This window comes from Nematolebias whitei, chromosome 15 (assembly GCF_014905685.2).
Source record: "Nematolebias whitei isolate Nwh7 chromosome 15, NemWhi1, whole genome shotgun sequence".
Classification (NCBI taxonomy): Eukaryota; Metazoa; Chordata; class Actinopteri; order Cyprinodontiformes; family Rivulidae; genus Nematolebias; species Nematolebias whitei.
Window position 1 is genome coordinate 21,378,747 of NC_056512.1, and position 15,538 is coordinate 21,394,284.

The 15,538-nt window shown below is 37.8% G+C and overlaps 1 protein-coding gene across 1 annotated transcript in view; it reads left to right on the top strand.

Annotated features, from left to right (window-relative positions):
* LOC119421092 (serine hydroxymethyltransferase, cytosolic-like) overlaps positions 1 to 15,129 on the top strand; it is a 16,986-nt gene extending 1,857 nt beyond the window's left edge. Inside the window, exons 2-11 of the mRNA XM_037688490.1 lie at positions 1,889 to 2,018; positions 6,897 to 7,042; positions 7,134 to 7,249; positions 7,338 to 7,498; positions 7,658 to 7,739; positions 7,842 to 8,054; positions 9,135 to 9,257; positions 9,456 to 9,572; positions 14,704 to 14,814; positions 14,957 to 15,129. Of these exons, the coding sequence (XP_037544418.1) occupies positions 1,889 to 2,018; positions 6,897 to 7,042; positions 7,134 to 7,249; positions 7,338 to 7,498; positions 7,658 to 7,739; positions 7,842 to 8,054; positions 9,135 to 9,257; positions 9,456 to 9,572; positions 14,704 to 14,814; positions 14,957 to 15,129 (1,372 nt within the window). The remainder of the gene's footprint in view (positions 1 to 1,888; positions 2,019 to 6,896; positions 7,043 to 7,133; positions 7,250 to 7,337; positions 7,499 to 7,657; positions 7,740 to 7,841; positions 8,055 to 9,134; positions 9,258 to 9,455; positions 9,573 to 14,703; positions 14,815 to 14,956) is intronic.
* Positions 15,130 to 15,538: the final 409 nt, after the last annotated feature.

The following is a 15,538-nucleotide window of genomic DNA, read 5'->3' on the forward strand; positions in this document are numbered from 1 at the left end:
CATGTATCAGGATAAATATATGCTTGTTTACATTGAATTATAGACTAAAGGCTTTCAAAATGCATCTAAAATTTCAATTGCCAGTTTTAATTTAAAAGCTATTTTTAGACTCAAATCACTAAATCTGCCAGCTGATACAATATTATGTCCCTCATAGCAATCTAAACATCCATTCTAAACGATTAAATTTAATGTAATTATAAAAGTTTTGTACACGACAAAGAAAAGATCAAACAGAAACTGACAATCTGTCTCAATTCCCAGAATGAATCATAGTTGTACCATAACATATTTGTAGAAACACATTTCCTTTTGCACACTGGACTGACACAACACTGGAGAGTTTTCTTTCAAACCATATTAACCTTCATTTATACTCTACTTTGTTAAAAGGTTTGTCAGACCACAAAAAATAATAATGTTGGTCTTATAGAAGATATATCATTACAAAAGACTTCTTATTAAGTTTACTATGTTTCTTTTACCTTTATGCAAATACAGCATCAAACAGTATGTAGTCATTGTAAGGTAAACGTAATTTGCTTGTTGTGTGAATGCCTAAAAATCATTCACACTAATGAGATCTTTCTTTTTCCGTACGTATTTCAGCTCTTAACTCATTCTGCAGTTTTTCTTCAACAATTTATGCATCAAACTGTTCAACTCATTCAGGACTTTCCTGCTGTGACTTTTGGATTTTGTGCAATTTTTACTTTTTGATATATTTAACTTTGTCTGCCATGTTTTTCTCATTGAAAATGAATGGAGCTCTCTTCACATCCTTCAAATCATTTGAGCTGTTTAAAACCTTTAAACTGCTCAGTTCCACTTTTGTTCAGAATTTTCTGCTAATTTCAGCTTTAATGCTCTTTTAACTTATTTCTGCCAAATGTAGCCTTTTCCTGTCTTTTTCCCTTTTCCATTTATTTATGGATCTTTTGTGAGACAGTGAGTCCAAAAGCAAACATCCCCAAAGAAGCAATCAAGTAGATTGAAATATTGTTTCATTTTGTTTGAATTTTTCTGATATAACATGTTTTTGTGTGTGATGTCTGGAGTTAGCTGTGTTTTTGTATTTCTTTCAAATTTGAGCTCTGAGTTATTCTTTAATTTTTTTCTACATGTTAAGACACAGTCGAGTTGTTTTACACAGCCATAGTAAAATTAATTAATTAATTAATTAAAAATATATATTTTCCTGCATCAGAAACTATTAAAACACAATTTACTCAGGAGACTTTTTTAGTGTGTAAGACTTATCAGGAGTTACAGCTGCAGACAGAAATGTAACAGTGTCCTATGGTATTCGTGTGCAAATGAATAATTGGAATGTTGCCTCAGGTGAATTTTTTTTCTGTTGGAGAGTTCAGTTGGCTGAGGTGTCCATCTTGAATTGAGTTGGCTCCAAAAGGTTGTCCGTTGTAGAGCTACATCCAATTATTACTTTCTCAGAGTTTCATTAAAAACCCTCCAGTGATTCAGGAGCTATTCTCCTAAACAAACAGTTTTCACTTGTATAAACTTTCGAGTTAATCTTTCTAAATGTGTGCTGACAAGGAAACAAGTAAAGAATGGGTTTTTTATACTACAATAAGCCCAAAATATTTTTCATACTTGGGGGTTGGGGCAACAGGTTTTGCAGGATATATGCACACTGCTCAAGGTAATAACTGAAAGGTTAATTTATGAGGGACCACACCACAATAGTTAAAATTTCAGGTTTTGTGCTGTAGTAATGGATTTTCTAAATGGCCAAATACTCTATTAAAGGTTTTTGACATGGTTTGTAAAACTTCCCTCAGGTGTCTATTTTACAGAAATATTTAGCTCATTAGTGTGTTTGTGAAATCCTTTGAATACGATTTTTCATGTTTACTTTTTCTTCTAGATTCTCACTTTGTGCGGCGCAAGAAACAGTAACGAGACTGCCCCTGACAAACAGCCTCAGTGTGAGTAAAAAAACATTGGAGTCACACAACAGGATGATGCTGGAGCCTCTGGCCATCAGTGACTCAGAGGTTTGTGTCCAGTGTTCAGGACTTTTAGGACCACAGTACACCCTTTTGATATGTGAATATTCGAAATAGATATGCAGGTATTTTTGTAGATGGTGTTTCTTTCAATTCTTGGGTTTTACATATTAGGACATATTTTTAAAAAGTGTTTTTTTAACCTGATTCTAAAATGATTCAAATCTAACCTAAGAGTACAGAAACACATTCTCTCATCTCCTACTTCTACCACTTAGTCATTGCTGGGTTGCAGAGGCAATAGTTCCAGGAGAGAAACAAGAATATCCCTCTTCCCAGCAACACTCTTTAGCATCTCCTGGAGAATCTCAGGGTGTTCCCAGACCAGAGAGGGTAAAAAATTCCACCAGCAAGTCCTGGTTTTGCCCCAGGCTCTGAGCCTCCTCAGATGACTCCTTACATTTTATAAGAGCAGCAGCTCTACTCCAAGCTCCCTCTGGATGACAGAGCTCCTGATCCATTGATCCATCTCTTGCTCTATCTGCCAGATGCTTAAACAGGCTGCACTCCTCCTGTTTCCAGTTAGGACTGCCCCAGTGCATAAGGTCTTGGCCTGAAGACACAAACAGAAGCACATCATCTGCATAAAGCATAGATGAGACCTTGAGGTTCTCAAACAAGACACCCTTCTATCCATATCCTGAGATCTTGTTCATAAACAAAACAAAAAGGATTGGAGATTAGGGACAGCCCTGGCGGAATGCAACCTGCAAGAACAAGCTCAACTTTGTGCCAAGAACACAAACGCAGCTCCTATTTGGTTATACGGAGACCACACAGGATTTAAAAGCAATGTTGGCTCCTCATACTCCTGCAGTACCCTGCACAGAATACACCGGGGAACACAGACATAAGCCTTCTCCAGGTCCACAAAACCCATGTAGACTGGAGAGTTAATTCCTATCACCCTGCAATCCTGCAAGGGTGAAGATCTTGTCTGCTATTCTTCAACTAGGATGAAAGTCAGCCACACTGCTCCTCCTGAAGCTGAGGTTCAACAATTGGTTCCCCCTTCCATTCAACCCCCTGAAGTTAACTTTCTCTCTGGCTGTAAAAAAATAATTCTACAATAGCCGGAACACACTCTCCAGTTCCCCTTTTTAAAAATGAGAACCTGGTCCATCACACCATGGGCATTGTCCCAGTCTTCAATGCAACAATGAAGAGATGTGTCAACCATGACAGCCCCACAATATCCAGAGCCTTCAGCATTTCAGGGCCAATCTTGTCTGCCCCTGGCGCTCTGCCACATGGGAGGTTTTGACTACTTTGGTGACCTCTGCCACAGTAAAAGACTTGTCTTTCCTTGAGTCCTCAGACTCTGCCTCCTCAAAAGGTGGAAATGGGGGATGGATTAAGAAGATACTAGAAGAACTCCTTCCACCACTCAACAATAACCTCAGTCAGAGGCAGCAGTTCCTCATTCAAACTAAGCACAGCCTGGGACAGGGCCCACTTTCCTTTTCTGAGTTACTGAACAGTTTGCCAGAACCTCCTTAGGCCAATGGTCCATCTCCATGGCCTCTCAAAATTCCTCTCATACCCAAGTTTTTTGCATCCACAACCAGAGAAGGCACAGTTTTTCTTAGCACCCTGTTTCTGTCAGCTTCTTCAGCAGTCTGGCGGAATAAACATGTCCTAAAGGAATCCTTCTTCAGCTTAACATCATCGCTGTTACAAGCCCTCTACATAACCTATTAGGGTTCCATCTGCAACTTTCTTTGGGACACTTAAAAATCTATTTTTTGTCTCCATAGATCGATGGATTCCAAGTTGTTTGAAAATTATCTTTAATCCTTCCTGAACTGATGGACAGAAATAATTGTTTATCTAAGGTCATTGCAGATGTCTTTTCACCTTGCCATCATGCTAACAAACACCTGTATACTCCAGGCCAGCAAACTGCTAAAACTCCTGCAATTGCAGAGGTGATCACACCGATGATGCTCTGTGAATCAAGTGTTTTTAACAAGGAAAGCTTTGGCTGCTACTTTCCTTTTTAAATCCCATGGAAGCAAAATTGATGGACTTAATTTTGCACACACACATTTTTGCTTGGTATTGTTTAATAAATAACATCATGATGGTATGGTATGGTATAAAGTTTATTCATTTAAAAAAAGTACAAAACAATTCCATAACATTATAAAAAAAATACAAGAGATTTAAAATGAAAGGCAGCAGAAAGAAGAAAAAATCTTATTATATCTGCCCCTTTTTTCAAACAATTAGTTCAATCATAATAATTTTCAAGTAACAGAACAAAATGAATAACTCTTTTTAATTTTTCTAATTCTAATACAAAACACACACTAAGCTACTTCATATATACTTTTTTAACAATTCAGCTTTGATCTTTTTCTTAAATGTACACATTGACTTGGCATTTTTCACATCACTCTCTAGACCATTCCACAATCCAACTCCTTAGACTGAGGTAGACCTTCCCTTCAGACTAGTTCTGAATTTTGGTTTGACAAATATCTCTATCCCCTTAAGATTATAACAACTTTGTCTTTTAACAAAATTTCTTTGGATATTTAATGGTAATGTGTTATTTTGAGCCCTATACATAACTGATAAAATACTGTAATCTACTAGATCATGGAATTTCAATAACTTCAGTTGATAAAATAATGTGCTTGATGGGTGACTGTAATGCTTTCTGGTGATAATTCTTACAGCTCTTTTCTGTAAAATAAAAATAGGCTTAGTAAATGTTTTACACGCTTTCCCCCAAACATCAATGCAATAGATTAAATGTGGAACAATGATTGTGTTATACAACATGTACAGAGCTTTATCATTTAATAATTCCCTGACTTTGTATAGTACTGCAATAGATTTAGATATTTTTGTTCTTACAGAATTTATGTGATTTTTCCATGTTAGCTGTTCATCAATGATTACACCCAAAAATTTCATCTCATTAACTCTACAAATCTCAACACCCTCAATTTTAAATGGATCATCAACAGTTCTCTTTTTGTTACTAAATATCATGTATTTAGTTTTATCTAAATTTAATGATAATTTATTAAGTTTAAACCAAATTTGTATTTTATCAAATTCTGTCTTCATCAATTCCAACATCTGTTTTACATCTTTACCCAAACAAAAAAATGTTGTGTCATCTGCAAAAAGGACACATTTGAGGAGTCCTGATACATTCACTAAGTCATTCACATATAAAATAAATAACTTTGGTCCAAGTACAGAGCCTTGAGGAACTCCACAAGTGATATTGCACAGGTCAGATCTTACACCATTTATTTGTACAAACTGTTTCCTATCTTTTAAATAGCTAGATACCCAGTGTAATGCTGGTCCTCTTATACCATATTTATTTAATTTTTCAAGGAGAATAGTGTGGTCAATAGTATCGAATGCTTTTTTTAAATCAACAAAAATACTAACACAATACTGTTTTTGATCGACAGCAGTAGTTATTTGTTCCATTATTTCCATGAGAGCCATTGATGTAGAGTTTTTTGCTCTAAACCCATACTGACTACTACTTAGAATGTTTTGTTTTGTAATAAATTTATCTAATCTGGTCACAAATAGTTTTTCTAGAATTTTTGAGAACTGTGGTAATAAGGATATTGGTCTATAATTATTGAACACACATTTTTCACCATGTTTAAAGAGAGGAACTACCTTAGCTACTTTCATATTGTCTGGAAATATTCCTTTTGAAAATGATAAATTACATATATATGTAAACGGCTCGATAACATGACTCATTATGTCCTTTACAAACATCATATCCATGTCCACCCAGTCTTTTGATCTCTTATCTGTAAGATTTTTTACAACATTCATTATTTCTTCTTTGTCAGTTCCATTAAGAAAAGTGATGTTGTCACAACTTATAACTGAATGGTTCACATTATTGTCTACTTTTGGTATTTTAGCTGCAAGGCTTGATCCAACGTTCACAAAATGATGATTAAATCCATTTACAATTCCATTTTCATCATGGATTTCATCGTCATCCTTCAAAAAATATTGTGAAATACCTGTTTTTGCTTTATGACTTTTCAGAACACTATTTATTACTCGCCATGTAGCTTTCATATCACCATTACTTTTATTTAATAAATCACTATAATATTCCTTCTTGTGTTTCCTTATAATTCCTACTAATTTATTTTTATACTTCTTATATTTCTCTTCGGCCTCTTGTGTTCTCAATTTCAAGAAACATGTATACAAATAATTTTTTTTTTTTTACAAGCATTTCTCAACCCTTTCTTCATCCATGGTTGGTCAACAACATTTCTCTTTGTATAATTATTTTGCACACAATTCTTTTCATACAGAGCTCCTAAAATATTCATAAACTCATCATATGATCTGTTCACATCATCAACATACACGTCTTTCCAGTTTTGTTTATGTAAATCATCTTTTAATTTGTCCATTGCTTTTTTTTTATGTGTTTATTGTTTTTTTCTTAATTGTAATTTCTTTTGTAATGCTTTGATTATTTTATAAATCGTGAAAACTGGTAAGTGATCACTTAAATCACTCATTAAAATACCTCCTATCACATCCCCATTTGTTATATTTGTGAAAATATTATCGATCGTTGTAGCACAAATAATGATGGAATTTCAATGATTTCAATGATTCAGTGATGGAATTTGTTGTGTGTTTTTGTATACTTGAGGTCAGATTTGAATAATTTTAGAACCTTGTAAAAGGTAGGGCATTTTTATTATGCCTGATCCATAAAACCCTAGTACTGGACAAGGATCAATTGCCTTTTTCCCATCACTGTATGGTCATGAATAATATTTTAGCTGATGAGTAGGTAAATTACAGTACTCCTAACTGAGTCTTATAGTGTTTCAATTTCAGATGTTTTCTATAATAAAAAAGGAGAAGCAAAAGCAGATGTATGGTCTGGAGCTCATAGCATCCGTGAACTTCACCAGCAGAGCTGTCCTCGAGGCTCTTGGTTCCTGTATGAACAACAAGTACACTAAGAATTCCCCTATCCTTAGGTATACAGGAATATATTTTATTAAATGCCATTATAAAAAATTACCGTAATATAAATGAAAATCAATACATACACACAATCCATATGTTTAGGTATTACAATTGTACAGAAAATGTTGCTGAGGTGGAGAGACTATGCCAGACGAGGGCGCTTGAAGCCTTTGACCTGGATTCAAAGAAATGGGGAGTCAACGTGCGGCCATACTCGGGTATTAAGCAATATAAAGCTTTTAGTTTCTGTACATTTCTCCATTCTCTTCTTTGTTCATCATATTGATTCCTGCGTTCCTTTCTAAGGCTCTCCAGCTAACTTTGCCATCTACACGGCTGTCGTGGAGCCACACGGAAGGATCATGGGACTGGACCTTCCTGATGGGGGTCACCTGACACATGGCTTTATGACTGAGAAGAAAAAAATCTCAGCAACATCCATCTTCTTTGAATCCATGCCTTACAAGGTGAAAAGCACTCATGAATTTTCAACATATGGTCATTAACATACCTGTGTGACCAGTTGTATGTTATTTACTTCAATGGAATGTCATTCACAACCTGAGTGAATTCAAGCTAAAGTATGAAACTTCAATATAGATAGGGGTGTGCTTCTTCTGTTTTAGGTGAATCCAGAAACAGGCTACATTGACTATGACAAACTACAAGAACATGCTCGACTGTTCCAACCCAAGCTCATAATTGCAGGTTTTTTAACGCACTCCTTCACGTACAGTGTACATACTCTGTAGAACTGAACTGGTACTTGGAAATAAATATTTTATTTTGTTTGTGCTCCTCCTTTTCCAGGAACAAGTTGTTATTCTCGCAACCTTGACTACACCCGCCTAAAGCAGGTTGCAACTGAGAATGGTGCATATCTAATGGGAGACATGGCTCACATCAGTGGGTTAGTGGCTGCTGGAGTGGTGCCCTCACCCTTTGAGCATTGTGACATCGTTTCCACAACAACTTACAAGACGTTGCGTGGCTGTCGTGCTGGACTTATATTTTATAGAAAAGGTAGAAAGAAATTGGACCCTTCTGTGATTTTTTTTTTTACTAATGTTAGTTTTCTCACAGTATATTTGTTTCTTTGACACCCACTGTCATGGTTCGTTAGGTTTGGTTCTTGTCTTTAGTTTTGGTTTCCTGTTTCTCTCACAACTGGTTCTGCTTAATCAATCAGGACACCTCTCCCTGTTTTGTAATTACTCCCCACGATACTGTATATACTTCTGGTTTCTGTTCTATTGTTGCCAGCTGTCACTTTTCCTTGTTTCAGTAAATTTGGTATGGATCATTTGGCTCAGCTTACCTAAAAAAACATCTCTTTTCACTCTAACATAGCTCCTCACCTAGTACTATTTGTTTGAGAACTGAAAAGGCCATGTCAGAGCCGATGCAGATATTACTTTTAGGAGCCATAATGATTCTTTCGCCTATCTACCTCCTGTGCCTAACTTGTTTGTGTTTAGTTCATTTTAATTACAGTTTTTTTTACACTTTCTTCCCTCCACCAGGTGTAAGAAGTGTGGATGCCAAAGGAAAGGAGACTCTGTATAACTTGGAGTCTTCAATCAACCAGGCTATGTTTTCAGGGCTGCAAGGTGGACCACACAACTATGCTATTGCAGGTAACAATTTTTGTTGTTGTTTTATTTGTTTTTTAGGTTCATCTTGACAGCTGCACTGGCATGGGTACACAGTTGGCAGAGCTGTCATCGCTCACCTAAATCATGCCATTTCTGAGTGGAGTTTGTTCTCTCCTTATATGCATGGATTTTCTCCAGGTACTCCAGGTTTTCTCCCACAGACCAAAAAAAGCACTTTAGGTTAATTGGTAACTCTAAATTGTCCCTGGGTGCAAATGTTTGTTTGTCTCATTTGTCTCTATATTACCCTGTGATGGACTTGCAACCTGTCCAGGGTGTCTTCCGTCTCTTGCACAGTGACTGCTGGACATGAGCACCAGCAATCCCCACAACGTGGTAAGGAAGCAGCCAAGGATAAAGCTAAAGATGATGGATGGATGAATGGATTTTGACAGCTGTCAAAGTATATCCACATTAATCTCACTGAGGTAATGTCCTTCATTGGTAGGTGTTGCTGTGGCTCTTAAACAAGCCATGACACCAGAGTTCAAGGCCTACCAGTCACAGGTTCTTGAGAACTGCAAAGCTCTGTCCGATACCCTCATAGATCTTGGTTACAAGATTGTCACAGGTACGGTTTATAAATCCACTAACATACAAAAGTAATTTTAATTTGTTTAAAATTATCCCAAAGAAGACTTCTGCCATCTTAAAACAGCATACAGTAACTACATTGTCCTTTGTTTCCTACTTTGATTAACTTTGTTTTACTATAGGTTTATAACATGAAGTGAATTTGTAGCATGACTGGATGTATGTTCTTTTGCAGGTGGTTCAGACAACCATCTAATGCTTCTGGATCTGCAAAATAAAGGAAGTGATGGAATAAGAGCTGAGAATGTTCTGGAGGCTTGTGGCATTTCTTGTAACACGAACAATTGTCCAGGTACAGTTGTGTGTGTGTATATGTATGTAAACGGTAATACGAGCAATCATCACATATGGTATGCCCTCCAGTCATCAGATACCAGGCATGGTATAATAGCCTGGCCAAAGGAGGAGATAAAACAAGATAAAAAATAAAAATAAAAAAAACTCATGATTTCACCCAAGTTCATCACCCTATTATACACTAAGAGAAAGGGTGGCAGAGGACTAGTGAGCATGAGAACCTATTTTGTTACCCACTGAAAATAAATTACTAAGTAACTGTCTCAGGCAACAGAAACCCAATGTGGAAAGGGTGGAACAGGAAGAACCATCATGGAAATATAAGCCCCTGCACAACATCTACCACCTGCAGATTGATGAAGTGGTCGATTTCAACAAATAGTACTAATGGCTAGAAAAGGGCTGAATTGAAAGATAACTTAGAGACACTTATCATGGCAGCACAAGAACAACAGAGGCCAGTGTTTACCACAACAGACAAGACCCAAGCAAGGAGTAAGGATGGATGCCCCTGACAAAAGTCCAGCACATAATAGCAGGATGTGCAGGCAAGCAAAGTGTATTGTATATGGAATGCCATATAGAACACTGTTGGGTGTTATTAACACAGAGCAGCCACCCAACTTTGCAACATTTCTGGTGATTCTGCTGAGTGATTTTAGATTTTTTTTTGGTGAGTTTTCAAACTCTCAGACTTAGTGGTAGTCTGCCAGAGGACATGGAGGATCCTGGTTAATTTAGACTTTGACTTTTTGTTAGTCAGTGTGAGGATTTGGATATTAAACACTAACTGACCTGCTCTAAATGAACAAGGCACCTGCTCAAAACATGATGGGTCTGTCCCATTTTCAATTTCTGAAGAGAACGCTTAGAAATTATTGTCTGTGTTCTGATACAGTCCATACTCCTTCCAGTCTATACTCAGCACAGATGTTCCTGTATATTATTACTGGCACTTGGCTATATAGTTCCATGTATGCTTTGCCTGCCTGGATCTCACTCCCTGCTATTATGTGTTGGACTGTCTCGGGGGCATCTTTGCACAGCCTGCATCTTGGTTCTTGTCTGGTATGGTAGACCCTGGATTCTATTGCTTTTGTGCTGATGGCCCATTCTTGTGAAGCCATGATTGGTGTCATGATCACCGCCCCCCGCTGATCATGACAATTGGTGCCTCTGTGCTGTCCTTCAGTCTAGTTCTCTCGAGCCACAAGTAGGATTTGTTGATATTGTTGATAGGATTTGTTGAGCCACATCCTCAGTTTACTGGTGGTACATGTCATGAAAGGATTCATCTTTCCATGATAAATCCTCTTGTTCAGCCTTTTCTACATTGGGGTTATGCTGCTGCCTCAGACTTTCACTCATTAGTTCATTGTCGGGGGATTTCCTTCTGATGTAATCTATAATAGTTGTTTCACCTTAAGTAATGGTTTGGACACTCACTAGTCCTTTGCCTTCTTCTTTTCTTTTAAAGTAATCTTTGAAAATCTATGAAAATTGTTGGATTGTATACCTGGATTATTGAGCATGGACTTTTTTGGTTCTTTTCTTTTAGTGTATAGTCTCAGGGTGCTGGACTTGGAGTGAAACCCTCCATGCATTGTGAGGCGCTTTTAAGTTTTGGTGTCAGTGGCTTACATCGCCTCCTTTGGCCAGTCTATTATACCAGCTAGGTATCTAATGACTGGCATTGCATTTATGTTGATGGCTCTGACTCTGTTATTCCCATTCAGCTGGCAGCTTCTGTACTTTCCTTACTCTCTGTAGGTATTTGGGTGTAGCTGAATTTCTTGAGGCCTCGTCATGATTGCCATTTGCCTGTAGGATTCCAAGGTGGGATTCCAAGGTATTTGTAGCTGTCCTGGACATCTGCAATGTTGCAATGTCAGGTAGTTCAACCCCTTCAGTTGTGATCACCTTGCCTCTCTTACATACCATTCAACTGAAATTATCCAGTCCAAATGACATTCCAATGTCCTTGCTGATAAAGTGGATCAGTGAGTCAATATCTCACTCATTTTTGGAATACAGCTTGATGTCATCCATGTAGAGGAGGTGACTAATGATTGTTCCATTTTGGAACCAATATCCATAGCCACTCTTTGCAATGATATGGCTGAGGAGGTTCAGGCCTATGCAGAACAGGCATGGGGACAGTGCATCCATCGCCTTGGTATATACTATATTTGATCCTGACGTCACATGCAATTGGCTTTGAACTGGCCTCTAGAGTTTGTCTTCCACATTCCCATTGAGTTATTGATGAAGGATCTAAGTGTCCTGTTGATGTTGTATAGATTCAAGCACTCCAGTGGCATGATGTCATATCTTTCCTGTAATCAATCCAGGCAATGTACAGGTTTGTGTGTCTGGTGTTAGTCCCAAGCTGGAATTCTATCAAACAGTAGCTGGTGCTTGGTGTTGCTTAGTGTTGATGCCAAGTCTTTTCTGTGCCTCACTCAGGTTTGTTTATTCATCTTAGTCGCTATGATGCCTGATAGGAGCTTCCATGTTGTACAGGTGATTGTAGTTGGATAGTAGTTGGATGGGATTATCCTTTTCTGGGGGTATTTCATGATCAGAACTGTCCAGCCTTGGTTCAACTACTCTGGATGGGACCTTGGGTAGGCATTCATGAAAAGCAGTCAGTTTCTTTAGCTAGTAGATGTGGAACATGTCAAGCCCAGCTCTTCATTGCTGAGACTCTTAGATGTCTGCCACTGAAATGAGCACTGGTTCTTGTTCTGGGAGATTTCTGTGTTGTTACCATGTAGTTATTATTGTGTGACGCCTCCTTTTCCCATATGCTGCACCAGCATAAACTTCTTATGTTGTTCTTCTACTATTGAGAATACACCATGTGAATTCTCCTCTGTGGTGTAGAATACTGTTAGAGAAATTTTGGTCAAATGTAATGAATGTTTTTACATTGTGCTTTATATTGTAGTTATTACTTTTACAGTATCTACTGATTTTATGGTTTTTATACTTGCTTGTATGTGTTAGTGTACAGCACTTTGGTGTTGTTTTTAAAGTGCTTTATAAATAAAGTTGTATTGTATTATTGTATTGTATTGTATTGTCTTATATTGTATTGTATTGTAGCTGAAAACATTGTTCCCTCCTGCCATGAGAACTGGCTGGTTTGCTGTCTCCTAAAACATTCTCTTATCTCAACTTGGAGGCCTAGTCACGGTGCCTCCCTGACACCTCCCTGACGCCCATAAACCATATCTGTATGTTTTTGTGAGTTGGACTTCAGGACAAATGAATGCCCACTGAACTGTTAATGTTATAAAAATCAACAGAAGACTCTGTTTGAGGTTCATTCTGTGACATTGTCTCCATGCATATCTATTTATGTACAAAGTATATAACCTGTCCTGGATGTGGCCTGCTAGTAAAAGAGGGCTAAAAAAATCTTCACCTGCTGTAGGTTGGGGTTCTTTTGGAGTACAATAATCAATGTTAGTGATTGAGATTTTTTTTCCCCTAACAAATACCCTGTTTATTCTCCTAGCTTCTGCTTCTTTAAACAAGTAGCAAGAGCTTTTAGGTTTTGTGTGGCAGCCTCTAGAGCCTTAGGTATGGACGTGTTGAGGTATTTTCGGTGGTTCTTTATTCATTGCAGATGTAGTATGTACATATACTGATATATATTCATACTGTTAAAACGGATTCTTTCATTTTTCTGGACTGTATGATGACGTGCATATGAATTAATAAAATGTGGACGGAAACGTTAATTATCTTTGACTCACCAATGACAGTGGGCCATTTATTAACATAATCAAGTTTAACACATCACACATTTACATTAATTGGCAAGAATTGAAAGTAACGACAGCTTATTAATCAGTTTACAGGAAGTGAACAATGCGGCGATTGTCCTCACTTCCAATAATACAGCAGACGTCAACCACACGGAGGTGATTGGAAAACTTTGCTTCAGACATTTCTAAAGATATCTGTAATGATTTTTAGCAGATAGAAGAATTTTAAAGATGGAAAGATGGAGTTTATCTACAGAGAGATGTGTGAGGGAATTTGTCTGTTTTAACCAGAACAGCACGCTCTTTTGGACCAGCTTATCCCAACGGTACACTTTGGTGAAGATCGACTTTTACCTTTCTGAAGATATCTCAGTTCCGGCGTAAAGTTCCACTTCGAGCCACTTTTCAGCGTCTCCGTAAGAACAGCTAACCCTCTGGAGTCGTGAGGTCATCCAAAACAGAAGTTTCATAATTCCCAGATCTTCTCTGGTTCAGCTTGATTCTTTTTCTCTCATCAGCATCCTGAATTCCAGCCTTCATGAACTCTGGAACTGCTGAGTTTCAGAACTGCAGAACTTCCTGCAACAACTGGAAACTCACGCACCTTTCTGTTGATGTGATAGTTGGCCTAGCTTGGTCACAATCTTCATTCTAAGATCAGCTGACCTTGTATTCAGTTCCTCAAGGCTTTTCAATGGGGCTTGGTACCCATGATGGTGGGGATGATGGCTTATCCCCCTTGACCTGTCGTCCTAGCTCCCCTGTAGCATATTTGTTATACCTTGTCAATCTCTAGGTGTGATAGCAGATTCCTTGCTCAAGTGTTGGAACACTGGTTTCGAAGTTGTTTATGGGTAAATTTGGATGGTGGGTATCCAAGTTTCCATAGTTCCCACATTGTTCCCTTATAGCCCCTCTATTTAGGCTTAATCCCATACAGAAGTAACATTCCAACGCTCTGCCCTTGTCCATGCATGTCTTGTTCCAGTAGCCCATTTTTCCTCAGAATGTGCTGGTTCCCCAACATCTGATGCGAACCTTATTAATCTGGGCAACATCTGAGCAGGCAAGGCCTCATTATTTTGTCTCTCAGTGTAACTGAGGTTGCTCAGAGGTTGGCACCAGGATTCAAACCCTGAAACCCTGATATTTCCACAACACAGTTGAATGACTTAACCACTGTGCCAACTCCTGGTTAGCCCCGCTGAGCCTAATGCCAAATAATAACTAGTGAGGCAATGTTTTTCAGAACAATTTAAAGATCCAATTGTTGTTGTTTTTTTTCCTGTTAATTCATCTTTTTCCATGAAGGCTATTAGAACTGTTCACAAACATGTTTTTTTTTAATAGGAGACAATGGTGCTGCCCCTCCTAGTGGACTGAGGTTTGGTTCTGCAGCTCTGACCTCTAGAGGCTTTGTGGAGGAAGACTTCCAAAAAGTTGCTTACTTCATTCACAGAGGTATTTTTTTTAAACGAGGTGTTGGTAAATTTGTCACATTGAGAAGGAAATGCACAAAAATACAAATGATAGTTAAAGGGTTGTAAAAACTTTTTTAAAGCAAAACCGAACTCCTACTTTTATGGTTTCCCTTCTCCTGCAGGTATAGAGCTGACTCTGGAGGTGCAGAGAAGTCTGGATCCTAAGGCCACTCTGAAGGAGTTCACCCAGGCGATGTCTCAGAGAGACAAGTTCAAGCACCGGGTGGCTGAGATCAGGGCTGAAGTTGAGGCCTTTGCTGGTCAGTTCCCCATGCCGGGTCAGCCTGAGCTGTAGAAGACAGCACTTCAGACACCGAAAACAGCTTGAAGAGATGATTCTACAAAACAAACATCACTTGTGGTGGGCGGAGTTTGACTGTCAAATGTGTCCCTGTGCAAAACAAGACACTACAAATTTTAATTATTCCTGCATAGACGTTAATGTTTGAAATATATTTTAATAGAGAGAGTTCATATTTTCAGATGTAAAACTTGTTTTAGGCAGAATGTTTCAATAAAAATGTTAGCTTAATATTATCTAGAATCATTTTTGTGTTGGGTTAAATTTACAGTTCCAAAGTTTTTTGGTTTTTTTTAAAACTGCATTATGTAAATAGTATTACATGGCCATTAAGCTTGTATCAAATCAATAAATCAAAAATTTCTACTTGATATTTAAAACAGAAGTTGTTGGGTTTAATGTT